The sequence below is a fragment of the Akebia trifoliata genome, chromosome 5 (assembly GCF_017979445.1).
Source record: "Akebia trifoliata isolate Shusen 1 chromosome 5, ASM1797944v1, whole genome shotgun sequence".
Classification (NCBI taxonomy): Eukaryota; Viridiplantae; Streptophyta; class Magnoliopsida; order Ranunculales; family Lardizabalaceae; genus Akebia; species Akebia trifoliata.
This window is the reverse complement of record NC_141379.1, coordinates 31,755,429-31,770,096: the sequence shown is the minus strand read 5'-3', so window position 1 is coordinate 31,770,096 and position 14,668 is coordinate 31,755,429. Positions and strand designations below refer to the sequence as shown.

Genomic DNA, 14,668 nt, shown 5'->3' with positions numbered 1-14,668 from the left:
GGATCTTCCATAAAAGGTGAATGATTTTCGGACTCAATTTTTTCACTTGATCTATACTCGGCTGGCAAGGCAAGGGTACAGAACAATAGATCTTTTTCCTTGTGTATCCTGAAGAAAACAATCTATGGATCGCCATGTCAGTTGAGTACAAATTGAGGGAAAAAAAATTGAGTTTGGAAATCACGACTCTTCATAAAACTCTCATAATTTTCAACAATGGATTAAAATGAGATTGAAGACGATGAATCGAAGTTGAGGTTAAATATATTAAAAATAATTTACCACATAGTAATAAAATTAAGTATGGGTTTTTGGTTAAAAAAGATATTGAGTTCAGTTTTAATTGATCTATAAAAGAAGACCAACGTCAAGAAATATGCCATCATCAGCTTTAAAAGTACGGGACATCTCAAAAAACATAAATAATCACATTTCTTTACTTCACGTCTTCTCCAAACTTGTGGGATGCTACTTTGACTAAGTCAACACAGACCAATTAGTTTCTAAACACATGGATTGGACCAATGATGTGGTTGGTTGGTTACTTGAAGAAACCTCAACCCCCATATTCAAAGAAGTAGGTACATTTCTTATATTCATGAGTTCCCATGGATTGTACGACCTATGTTATCTGGTTCGTGGACTCGAGCACTCAGGTTCAAATGTGGGTTCATGAGTTGTTTTTCTAAATCTAAACTAGCTTGTAAGGGTACAGAGAGAATTCGTTTTATAATTTGTTCGCTTTTGTTATTTCGATTCAATTTCGTCACGAAAATAAATTATTTGTTGTTAGGTTTGAATGTTTTTTAGTTAACTGTTTATCATTGATTTTTATAATTAATTTTGAAGATTCAATTTCCTTATTAAATCTAGTATCTTTCAACCAAATAAAAAATAAAAATAAAAAAAAACTTATTTATAGTCAAATTAGAAGATTAAGATGGGTGACAACGCAATTAAAAAACATTAAAAAAAGAAATTATTATAGAAAATGAGGTCTGGATGGTAGTATTGACCAGGTATATGCAGTCCGGATTAGAGGTAGACTGGGCTCACCTTGCTTATTAGATGTGTGGGCTTGGGTTAAGATTTGAGGCCTGATCATCATTAGCCCACTTATGATTGGGTCCATAGTGAGCAGTTCCTCGAATTGATCACGAATTATATTCTAATTTACCAAATAATACAAAAATTGATTAAAACTATCATTGTACTCCTTAGAAGAATTCACGATTTTTTGAAGTTTTCCAAATTATTCACGATTTATTCATTTTTTAATAAAGAAAAAAACAAGACTTTATTGCTAAAGAGGGATAAAAATTAGGGGTGCAACTTGGTTCCGGTTCAAACCGAGAACCAAACCAAACTGATAGCTTTGGGGTGGTTTGGTTCGGTTTGGAATAAGACGCAGTTCGGTTCAAGGTTACGAAAATGGAAAACCGATCAATTTGGTTTGGTTCTCGGATCAAGCTTGTGTAGAACCGAAAACCAAACCAAACTGAGAACCAAACTAAATATATATGTATATTATAATTATTATGAATTATTTTAGGTGTTAGGATATAGATTAATGATCTTCTATGGATAAATTAATGAATTTTTATAGATAGATTAATGATTTGTTGTATGAGATTTTATGTTTATTATATATTTATTTTTTTCATTAAAAAATGTTACTTACAATTTATAAAACATTGGCAATCCATAGAACCGTACTGACTTTATTTTGGTTTGGTTACAATGGAATTTGGTTCGGTTCTAGTTCTTATTTAGTGGAACCGACCTATTTTGGTTCGATTCCAATTTGACCTCAAACCAAATCAAGCCGAACCAAACTTCACCCCTAATAAAAACACACGAGCTCCTTTTATAATATATACTTTTCTTTCTATCTCAATTTCCATGGTCTTTTGTTCATTATTCTTTCCCCATGTTTCACGGTTTCTCGCTATTTAACAATTACTAATTATCTAAGTCAACCCCGAGGGAGTGGCTCAATGGCAATTTTGGATCCAATAAGCGGTGAGAGTCCATATGTTGTGAGTTCAATACCCAATATGAGCAATATTTCCTCGAGGCCACCCGTCAGGGCGCACCCTCACTTACCCGGTACATGTGATGTGCAGGCATTGCACACGTCCGGGGGAGGGACCCATATGCCTTGGCTCAAGCCCTAGCTCTTCGGATCCCCCTAGTCGTTTGTAAGTTCAAAGACCCCCATCATTCAAATCTTTTTTATCTAAGCCCAAGGTTATCAATCAACATTTTGGTTGTTTACTCTCTTTTTTTTATTTCTTTGTTCCTTCTCCTCCACCTAGTATTTCTAGAAAGGAGTCTTGGTGGAAAATCTTATTCAATTAAGTAAGAGAGTCAATAATGCAATTAGCTTATAGAAAACTTTCAAATTGTTTTAATTTCAAATTTATTATATATTAGTTTAGTATACAAAAAGTTAAAATATCGAACAAAAATCTATAGAAGTATATCCAAGTATTTTTGGTTTGTAGAACTTCATAAAGTTTCAATTGCACTCTTTGGCTGAATTTTAAACGAATTGTTGATTTTATACTCCGAATCGTACATGAATTAATTTTATAATGAATTTTCTTCTTTTACACTTAATCGCTAACTATGGTCCGTCCCCGCTTCGTTGAGAGCCCTAAGTTTGATCTGAAATTTAATGAATATTAGTTCAATTCAAATAGAACCAGAAAATAAATCAGGTTTTTTTTCGAGCGAAGATGCAGTCCAAGATAAAAGCCTAGCAAATAATGGATTAGAGTAAGGCCCAGCAAGAAAATGGGTGGGATTCAAAAGCCTAGCAAAATGTAATGGACCAGGATAACTTGCTTAGCAAATTAATGGGCCGAGCAAATAAGTAATGCACAGAGCATAAGAGTCTTTGATCCAAGAGCCTCTTTATAGGCCTGAAATTGATAAAGAAAGCCCAATAATATGTTCATCTTCAACCTTGAGATGTTAGAATGAAATGTGGTGAGCACATGGTTTTAATAGTTGTTCGAGTCCGAAATAACTCAGGGGCACCGACCGATATATCCCCTGTGAATCACCATTCACATCTCAGACAATTTTTTTATAACTCGGCCCAGTTGACTGATTTTGATTTTAATCAGCCTAAAAACTATTCAAGGCCTGTCCCATTTAATAATTGGGCCGGGACTCCGAAAACGTCACATTGTTTTGGGTCTTCTGGTTTTTAAAGGATCTACAATTTTAAATTTTCTTTTAATTAGAGAAATAATAGACCTTTATTGAATATACCCTAATCATCCCATTCGATTTATTTTTTTTATATTCTATCGTCCATGAATGTTGATATGTATATGTTCCATAAGAAAATCAAACTTTTTAAAATTTTAATTACTGACTAATTATTTCTGATTTGTTTTGTAAATTTTCAAATTTTTAACGTCAACGAAACTCGAGGAAAAACAGATGTACACATACGTTGTGTTGGAATTCCTTATCGTACATGACACTAATTCAATGAACTTATGAATTAGATCTAGGAATAAATCGGCTGACACCTCCTTTAACCTTGCCTTGCTATGGTATATAATATTTGTAAATATTTCACTTTTGATAGCTTCGTATGAAACTTTTAGCTACTCATGTATTTTCTTATATGCTTAACATTTTAATTTTATTTTTTCTAATCTTTCCACTAATCTATATCAACATGTTTATTTTTTCTGTGCTCAATTTAATAATATGATACTCAAACTCACTGACATCTTAGGAAATGGTGATTATGACATAAACTTATTTAACTTCGCTTCAACTTTTTAATTAAATTCTAGAGTCCTTTTGGAGAAAAAGTAGAAAGTAGTTAGCCCTTTCAAGAGAAAGTAACTTTTAGAAAATAGAAAATAATTTTTTTTTGTTTAAAAAAAAATTAAGATTCTTAATTTTTTAAAAGTAATTTTTTAAAATGAATTGCTCAAATTGATCCCAATCATACAACTTTTCAATGTAACGAAGTATATCACCACACCAAAAAAGACACATCGAAATACTTCTTAGCGTTAATTGAGATTCCTTTTGAGCCAAAATCAGTTGAGTTTTAAGCTCTTCACCAAAATGGTACATGAGAATTAGTTCCTGGTGACCTTGCTAAGAACTTTTTAGAGTGTAAATGCGTCTTTAAAAGCAAACTTCACTAAGATCGGTCATAGATCCCATTAATATTGAGATGCCTAGATACAACAGCATGATCGAATGAAGATGCCAATTAACTTAGTTGGTAAAGTCTATGAGTGATATTCACCAAGGGTTAGTTGAGATGGTAAGAAGCAACTAGGTGTGCTCCACTGATCGTGACTTTGAATCTCTACATGCCCCTCCACTGAAAAGGTGGCTACTTATTTGGCTTTACGTGACATGGTGGGATGGTGCGTGTTGTCCGAGGATTAGTCTTGTTGGATAAGGTTGGTTGCTTGGGTCAAGCAAAGCCTGAAGAATCAAACTAGGCCGCCACTACAACAAGAATCATCTTGTTCAAAAGAAAAAAAAAAGTCTATGGGTGACGACACCGATGTACAAATCTCATTAAAAAAAAAAATAGATTTATCAATAAATAATAATAATAATAACTAATAATCTGATATGATCAGATCAGATTGATATGCAATTTCTCTTTTGCCTTCCCTTAGGTGGGTCCCCTAACCGTGATTCATAAGAACCACTATTATAAAGGGTCAGGTCCACCCTTGTCCATGAACAAAGGATTGGTTTTCATTTTTTTTCTTTATTGGTCATACTTGCCACATGCAAAATATCTTTTGACTTGAAAAAATGACTATAATGTATTATTTTTTTTCCTTAGAATAGAGGGTTTTTTATTCTAGTTAGTCATAATGAAAAATATTTAATAAAATCCATACCAAATTAAAACAGACTTTTTAAGGCAAAAGTAGCCATTGAAAAAAGGTAGTTTTTTTTTTTTTTTTTTTTTAAATTTTTTGTCCGGATGCGTGTGTGGGGGTGGCGTGGGGGGCTTTTTTCTTTTTTGTGTGTGGGGGGTTGGGTTGGTGTGTGTGTAGTTATCGTGCATATCCCCACCTTCTGGTAACACTGGTTCCACGGTTGCACGCACCTCCCTCTCGAAAAGTCTTATGTGCAATAAATTGAGTCAAGCCTAACCCTGGAGGGTGGCCCTAAAGAATTTATTGTTTCGTGTGGTTTCAAACTCTTAACCTACTCTTTGTGGGTTCGGGTGCTTGATTGCTCTTTGTCAACCACAAATGATTGCAAATTTGCATGCATACTCGCAAATTCCCTTGAGAAATCATAATATGAGTTTGGATTTCTAGATATAAAAAAAAAAGTTGCACTTTTTTAATCTAGAAATGCCAAGAAAAAAGAAACAAATATTTCCCTACCTTCCTTTTTCTTTTCCTTTATGATAAAGGCTTTTTGTTTATTGAAATATGTTACTTAATTCATATTACATGAGGAAGAAAAGGAGTAGAAAGATGGAAATCAAGTTATGATTATGGGAATGTAAATAAAAATAACAAGGAGAGTGGGTACTCTGATTTTAATCACCTCCAACAACAAATACAATAATTGATTCCTAGAAATAAGAAAACAAATTAAATTAATTAATAAGCCTTGTTTCTTCCATCCGTTTTTATCGAATTATCAATCAAACAGCCATCATCATCCTAACAAATTCCTCATAGTTAACTTGGCCGTCACCATCTAAGTCGGCCTCTCGAATCATCTGTTCCACCTCTTCGTCCGTTAATTTCTCTCCTAGATTGATCATCACATGCCTCAGCTACAAACATACAAATTATAATATAAAAAAAATCAAATCATCAATAAAATGGCAGAATAAGAATGATTAATTGGTTTAATGAAAATGATTTTCTGTAAATTCACCTCGGTAGCTGATATGTAACCATTTTGATCCTTGTCGAATACTTTGAAAGCTTCTTTTAGTTCCTCTTCGGCATCGGTCTCCTACAAGAAAAACAAACAGATTAAGACTTACCACCATCTCTAATATGATTATTTGGGTTAAAGATGATAATTTTTAACAAAGTTTTATAAATAAAAAAATGCATTATATGGATCTTAATATTCGAGATAAGACATTGATGATGATAATTAAAACTTGATATATAAAAGCATTAAAGGTAGAATTTATTGTAATAAGGTGTATATGAATACATCGTATCGTGAATTATGGCATATATTTTAATAAGATATGTAATTTATATATCAAATTATGATCTCATTAAGATTACTTGATTAGATATAAACGTCCCATTTAATAGAATTTCATTTTCTTGACAAAAAATGTGTCACTGGGACTTATTTTGCCGATCTCAATATTTTGGGTAAGACATGATTAATAGCAGTTATTGCATGGTTTTAAAACGTGTTTTGACGTCTTGTCTTGTCTATGAATGTGACTGAGTTGTCTCGGACGAGATTTTCAATACGTTTGAATTGTCTTGTTCAACAATGATAAAAAATGAGCTGTGATTTTAAATCTCCTCCAACATGTTTGACTAGTCTATCCGTCTTGTTGGTGGATGTTACTGAGACATATCGGACAAGTAGTCTTGATGAGATTTAAAACCATAATTATTAAAGATTTGATTTAGAATTCATAAACGTCTTGAAGGAAAAGTACTTAGTGGTGAGGCATACCTAAATGGTCGAGTATTTTGTGAGTAATATATCTATTTTCATAAACATTTATTTTTAACTTGAGTTTACCCTTATACCCTTCTTTTCAAATTCAAACAAATAAGTTTTCTTTTAAAAAAAAGAAAGAAAAGAAAACTACCAATTTAGCTGAATTCACCTTTATATCCTTATTTTCAACATGAAAGAAAGCCTAAATATAGTTTAGACTTTTCCATAATTTTGTTAAAAAAGACACATGGTCTTTTATTTGAGGTTCACAAGAAGGCTAAAAAAATGGTAAAATCACAAATGTGACACCATACCAGATATCTGTCTTGGTAAAAATAACTGAATACCAAAATGGGTGCGTGGCTCTTTTGACAAATATTTTTAAAAACATGCTGATCTAGTCATTTTGATCTCATACATGACTGTTTTGGTACTTTTCCCTTTTAAAAAAATTGTTTCATTATCTCACCTTCATTTTTCTTGCCATGAGATTCAAGAACTCCCCAAATTCTATAGTCCCATTCCCATCCACATCAACTTCAGTTATCATGTCTTGGAGTTCTTCCTCTGTTGGATTTTGATCCAGTGATCTGATCACTGTAGCTAACTCTTCAATTGTAATGCAACCTATACCAGATCAAAACCCAATTAATCAATAATTTAAAAATAAGAAAAAACTAAAAAATATTTTACTAAAAAGAGAGGGGCATCAAAAGGAAGAAATAAAAACAAACAAATTATAACTCTTGAAGTAGAATCTTCAAAAACTCCACAGACCCATATAAGAAAAGAAATAAAAATAAGAAACAAAGAAAGATAATTAACATAAGAGTATAACAGAACACACCATCTCCATCTTTGTCAAACAGACAAAAAGCTTCCTGAAACTCAGCAATTTGTTCTTCATTCAAGATATCTGTCATCTTCTGTTTGATTTTGAAACAAAGAAACAAAGAAATTTGCAGGAAAACAAAGAGAAAGATAGAGAGAAGTTCTCAATAAAGAGGAGAGAAGGAACCTTGGAATGATAAGGGTAACTCAACCTTCATTGGTCTTTATGTAGAGTTCTTCTTGGGAGTTAGTAAGAATTTCTTGTATTATAATTAAGGACAAATATAAGAGTCAAATACACTTTAAGAATTTTTTATTTAGTTTTTCTTAAAAGTATTATTCAATGGCCATGATGTTGTGGTCTTGGCTCAACAACTTAGTCGACAAGACCACGACCTTTCTTTTATTTTATATTTTGTTTAGAGGATCTTTGGGGTTGATCACTAAGACCTGATCCACATATGATCACACCAAATACTGCCAAATAAAACTCTCTTTGGACTCACTAACATATGCTCTCATGGTAGAGAACCAAGACATGATCACCAATCAGATGTAGTAGTGAACAATATCAAAGGTTTCCCTATTTTTTATTTTGGACTTTATTTATTTATTGATTGATAATTAGTTTTTTGTTGATGAGACAGCTGTATGGTCGGATGTTTTGGAGACAAAACCATTCAAAGAGAGGAAGGAGAAGATATAGGGAGATGTGCACCAATTTTCAAGAGTCAAAGTTTCAAAGCTGTGGAGTATGCTCACTTGCTTGGACAAAGGAAGGGTATTTAAAGTGCATAGACTTGGTATTTTCATCAAAATTACTTGAATGGCATTTTTTTTTTTATTTATAGATTTTCAATTTAAATATTTTTTTTAATTGAGAATTTAATCGTTGAAGATTAAATAAACTTAATTTATTAACGTATACTAGATTAACCACTATGCACGGAACCTTGATCGTCATTATTGTAGTATTAGAGTTCAACATCAGAAGAAGAATAAGATCGATAAAAAAAAAAATGATCTAATAGTGTATTATTATGGATCCATTTTTATTCAAGTTTGACCGCAATTGAAACATAAATAATATTTACGACATTTTTAATACAATAGAGGAGTACTTGAAGGTACCAATTTGGTAAGTTGGTAAAGTCTATAAGCGATAATAATATCAAAGATCTGGGTTCATCACCTTTGTGTATGAAAATAACAAATCAAGTAAGTGATCAATATACAAGATACACGATAATAATATCTTGTATAGATCTACTAAAATAGAAATTATGTACCTATCAAATCTAATTCAAGGATTATTGTTTTAATTTAAAATAAAAAAGCTTCATCTATATACCAAGTCAAGCAATAATTATATTATCATTTAAATCCATGGTTTTAAAATTTGGTTTCGCGTCTCGTTCAAAAAAATCAAAAAATTGAATGTGATGTATTAAATCTCGATAAAAAAAAGTGACTTATGAGTTGTTCTCGTTCAGTTCTGATATCGAGTTAGCTCGAGCAATACATCTCAGTATTGAACGAATTTTAAAATCACGTTTAAATCAAAATCAATCCATTAACAATCCTATAATAATTTTTTGAGTAATTATCAATGCACATGACAAAGGCACATAATCATAGATCTTTTTCTTTGAGATACACAAGGGAAAAGATCTACGTTCTGTGCCCTTACCACATCAACCACTTACACATTAGACTGCTTATGATTTATTGCGTGCATTCATCATTTTTTTTTTTTTTTTTTTTTGTGTGCATGTGTGTCTTTTTTTCCTAATAGGGAAGTGGATGAAGGTGGATTACGAGCCTGAATTTACTGTATTAGATTTGTGTAATTTACAACACGGTCACCTTCGATCTTTCATGGACATTTTGGACAATTTAATAATTTACCAAATCACGTGAGATCAACTTTAAAAGATTCATCAATTAAGAACAAAGCTCATATATATATATTTTTTAAATCTGAGTCAGAAAATGGTTGTAAACTTGTCGGTCTTATTTTAAAAATTGACACCTTGAAAATGTCGTGCAATCTCTATTTTATGATATATATTTTTTAATTATTTATTAAAATATATAGAAATACAACTAAGATAAAATTTAATATTTATTTAATTTTATATTCCATAAGCTTCACCTATTCTTTTGGATAGTTGAAAATAATGTGATAAATTAGAATAAAAACAAGTTTGATTCCTCAGACATTTGTATCGTAATTGATGAATGTATGATAAGGAGTGTGACACGTGTTATTTGATTACTGTATCCTCTTTGTACGTAAGAAAATCCACTAAAAATCACCACGTGGCAAACGTATATATTGAATCATCGTGGCAGCATCATAGGATCACTACTAACATGGAATTTCTTTGATGACGTGGAACCCACATAAACGTTTTGTACGGTTGGTACGGGATTCGAGTATATGGTAACGCGGTTTCTCTCTCATCACGCGGCTTGTTGACTTCTTAAGCGTTGTCGCGTGCAATGAATGTGAGTGAAGGGAGTCTAAGTTTGATGCGATCTTTTTCATCAAAAATAAGATACAAACACGCTAGAAATCAACACGTCTTGTTATCAAGAATGGGCGAATGGGTCTAACGATGGCGTTTGTGAAGCAAATGTGGAAACTAGAGAATTCACACGTGTAAGGACTTTTACTACACAGCATGGTCCACACGTAGGGCTTTCAAAGTTCAACAATTGCGAAGGATCTGGACTCTTTTTAAAATGTCAAAAAAAAAAATAAAACAGATGAGAGTAACACGTGGCAAGAGATATGGAGTAAGAAGACCGATTGTCTAGGTAGCCTATATTTTCTAACCACGTGTCATTATATTATTGGTTAGTTTGACATTTTAATTTTCGCAGCAACTAGAAGTGCTCTTGTTGAAGTTCGTCGTACCAAATAACACGTCTTCCTTGTCCCCTAAAATGTTTTGAATCAAACAGAAACTTGGTAAACACTTTTATGTAGAAGGTAAAGACTGGAGACAACAATGTCTTATTATGAGAAAATGTGTTGTGTATTTAACCATATTATTTTGTATAAAATTTGTATTATTTTAAGTCCTACGTTATTAGGAGTGCATATGATTCGAATTGATTCTGATTTATTGTAAAATCAAACGTAATCGGTTCTATAAATTTGAAATTGAACCAATTCAATTACCCTATAAAATCGAATCAATCCAAATCAACCTTGGTTCGGATCGATTCTCGATTCTCATACTTATTATTTTCAATAGTAAAATTTAAAATTAAATTAAATAAATATTATCTCTTCGTGACACACTAACACAATTGAGAGAGAGAGAGAGAAAGAGAGGTGGCGAGTGGCGAGGTGAGAGAGACGAACGGCTAGATTTTCTTCAAAGAACTTGAAGAAAAGAGAATAGATGAAAGAAACTAAGAAAGAGGTTTGAGACTTTGAGTATTGTTTGAATGTTTTTACCTATGATCTTTTAAGATTATATTATATATATATATATAGTAAATATAAAAATTGATTCGGTTCTTGGATTGATTTGGTTCTATTATATCCCTAATCCGAAATCGAACCAAATCAATCGATTTTTTTTACAATTTGTACTTGAACCAAACCATGCTCAATCCAAACCACTCCAATCTAAAAGATTTCGGATTGGTTTGGTTCTCGAATTTACCCGATTCAGTGTGCACCCCTACTACGTATAAATCTCTATATCTTAACCTCATTCCATAAGGTCGTAATTCTTAGAATAATTTATGAATTATATCTTGAATAAAGCATAATATTCTTCAATATATAAATGAAAGTTAACAATATCCAAAATCGCACAAACAAGAAGGAGAAATAGAATGCACCATATACATTAGAGGACTTGTACAAACTATGTTTTCGTTTTCTTTGGAAACTACAAAGAATGATTTAGATTCGACAGCTTCAACCTCCAACCAAAAACACTTGTCTTTTCTCTTTGAAATATGGTTATTCAATCTCAGGATAACTTTTTTTTCTATCTCCTTTGACCATCAGACCTCACTAAGAGTAACTCCAATCGATATCTATATCTCTATATTTAGAGATAGAGACATCTGAACCTAACACCAATTGGTATCTTAATTTTTGACACACCCTCTAAATCACTATTCATGTCTCTAGAATTGGAGACGAAAAAAAATAGATGGTCTCTATTTCACTATTCATCTTGTACAAATACCAATTGTGTCCCCATCATTTTACATAAATGCCATTCTCAATTCTTTTTTTCAATAAAAATATGTTTTAAATATAATTTTTGTCATTTACTTATTTTTAATTATTATTATTCAATATTTTTAATTTTTTATTAAATATTTTAAAATTCAGATTTAATCAATTGTTCTATCAAATTCGACAAAAATTATAATAAAAAATAAGTTTGATCATAATATATTTTTTTTGAATTTGTAATAACTTTTCGAAATAATCTTGGGATTTCCAAAAGCCTTGTTGGTGGCCAAATTGCTACCATGTTCCTCCTTTTAATGCCACCATTATTTTAGGATATGTTCTGGTTCCAATAATAAGGTTGCCTATATCGCCTTCCAAACTTCAACAATCCCTTCTGATGGGTCAATATTTTATGGAAACTTGTTAGCCATACTGCTTGCCTTATATATAACTTTTGAATAATGGCCAGATTCTTTATTGTTTAATTGACCCTTTCAGAGGTTAAACCTTTAATCCAAACTCCATCATAGAGAAAGCACACACACCAACAACCCTTTCTGTTCGCCCCCTCTTGCATAGGAAATTTCATGTGGTAGGGAAAATGAGAATGAAACATTATATATAACTTTAAATTGCATAATAAAAAGAGAACCATCACAATTCCCCACACTATCAAGCTACCGAGTCATTTTTTTAATGGGTACAAGTCATATAATTTCCTTGTTTTTTGTTATTATATGAGTCCAAGTAAATAGAATTTCTCAATAAAATACATTGGTCCTTCACAACTCAAATGTAACATTGAGCTCACAAGCTTGTTGCATTCCCATGGGTCCAAAGTGAATCTCCCACAAACTTGGGAGCAAGCCCCAGATCTTGCTGGTACAAGACTGAGATCAAATCTAGGACTAATTTCAGGTCCTATTAGTATGTAAAGTTGGGTTTATAAGTAAGTCGAACTTGGGAGCAAGCCCCAGATTTCCTACTTTAATTTCAAAATTTTGTATACGCAAAATAGTTTTCAATTGTCTTCTCTCAATCTCATCTGTCGGATCACGCGGTATCTAATGGTTTTTAAAACTTGATACGATCCTTGGTTAACATTAGGGCCTCCAAGCAACTCATATATATATATATATAACTTGGGGTGTAACAAGTAAAGTTGAGTTGCCAATAACAAACTTTATATATTTAACTTGAGGTGAAATAAGTAAAATTGGGTTGCCAATAGCAAGTTTATCATTTTTTATCATATGAATAGTGAATTAGAGAAATGAATAATGATTTCGAGGTTGGGATCCGTTGGAATTCTTTTAGGTTCGGAGGAAAGATTCATCTTTATAATGAGAGAATATGCCAAAATAGAGATAACAGTTGGAATTGCTCTACTAAGGTAGAATTTTTGGAGAAAGTCGGAGAAATTGGATTTTCGAGTGAAAAAAGGATTCCCTTCAAATGAATTGAATAAGAGGTAGATTAGCTTAAAGAGCGTCAAATATGGGCTCAAGACGAAGGCATTTAAATCAATTTTTGTTGATCTTTTTAAGTGGGAAGAGGTTTGGATATCTCATTTTGATTTTTTTAGAAGGGGCAATGATGTTAAAAACCATTATGTTACGAGTGATTACCATAGTAATTTTATTATAGAATTAGGATCCAGAACGGTGTCCCATTCTTATGGCATAGGATCGGTGTCCACGAAGCATATTTTGGTATGAGTTTAAGTCACATTGGGCTCTAATCAAGTTGTTTTTCTATATGACACGCACTCCAATGTGTTTATTATCCAATAAACAAGTGGCACACAAACACCTTATTTTGTTATACAAACATGACCCTGTTTTACATCCCAACTCTTTATTATATAATATGATTTTCAATAAAATCATTTGTGATGCTTATTCATAATGTCCCCCAAAAAAAAAAAAAAATTGCAATTAGAAGGATGATTTATCCAAAATTTCAAAATATGGTCGTCTTTTCAGGTGTTATGACTATATACGGTCACAACCTGCTTCGCTACCTATAGAATTAGAGCGTGTGGATTATCGTGTCGACTATGTTCACATCCGACTTTGGTCTAGAGCCTTTGCTTTGACGGGATTTATTTCAATTCCTCTTTGACTGAGAATAAAGTTAAAACTTTCCTGATGTGGGCATCAAAGAGGCACTCTGATCGTAGTCTCTATTTCCCGAGACTATTAAAAAAAACTTCTACAAGTTAAATAGATGATCCTCTCTTTCTTAGGATTTTGCTGTAATAATAATTTTTCTTTAAAGACTAACTATACCAACTGGTACATCATTTGGCCACCTGACTACAGTTGGATTATATTGGAATAGGTCAACGTGTATGGTTGAATGGAAAAGGTCGTTTTGACATGTTCAATATTATGAAGAAGACACGTGTCTTATACGTACGATTTTAAATCTCTTCCAAAACCAAGACGATTTGTCCAATACATCTTGGTATCGTTTACCAACGAGACAGATAGAAAAGTTGGGCATTTCGGACGAGATTTAAAAACCATAGTTCATTTGTCTCATTGTTAAACGAGAAGACTCAAATGTACCAGAAAACTTATCCAAGACGACTCGATCTCGTTTATGGAGAAGACGAGATGTCAAAATGAGTCTTAAAACCATGCTTTCATGAATTGTCCAATTAGACGGTCATTGATACTGACATAGATTATTGGTGACATTCAATTTTTTTTTCACAAAAATAATCCTACTTAATATTGGAGTCATAAGTGATTTTATTATGAAACCACACTGCACATAAATGAGATTTTTTTAATTCAACATCCACTCACTTTTGATATGAGCTTATAACAAAATCACTTATTATTCATATTTTTATGGTGTGGTAATATCCCAATTTTATTATTATAAGCTTTTAATAGTATTATTATTTAACTTACTTCATAGTAATGTTAGAACTTTTTCGAG

General features: G+C 32.0%; 1 protein-coding gene across 1 annotated transcript; it reads right to left on the bottom strand.

The window, feature by feature from the left end:
* Positions 1–5,492: 5,492 nt before the first annotated feature.
* On the bottom strand, positions 5,493–7,717 carry LOC147402229 (calmodulin-1-like). The gene is made up of 4 exons (XM_086443808.1): positions 7,520–7,717; positions 7,142–7,299; positions 5,908–5,988; positions 5,493–5,803 (listed from the first exon to the last, which is right to left on the bottom strand). The coding sequence occupies exons 1-4, from the start codon at positions 7,593–7,595 to the stop codon at positions 5,669–5,671; spliced, it is 450 nt and encodes a 149-aa protein (XP_086299934.1). The 5' UTR covers positions 7,596–7,717; the 3' UTR covers positions 5,493–5,668.
* Positions 7,718–14,668: the final 6,951 nt, after the last annotated feature.

Excerpts from the sequence above, each read along its gene's own strand:
- LOC147402229 (XM_086443808.1), bottom strand. The coding sequence starts at position 7,595 with ATGACAGATATCTTGAATGAAGAACAAATTGCTGAGTTTCAGGAAGCT. Across the intron at positions 7,300-7,519 it reads GTTTGACAAAGATGGAGATG|GTTGCATTACAATTGAAGAG; the intron begins GTGTGTTCTGTT and ends GATCTGGTATAG. Across the intron at positions 5,989-7,141 it reads TCATGGCAAGAAAAATGAAG|GAGACCGATGCCGAAGAGGA; the intron begins GTGAGATAATGA and ends TTTTTCTTGTAG.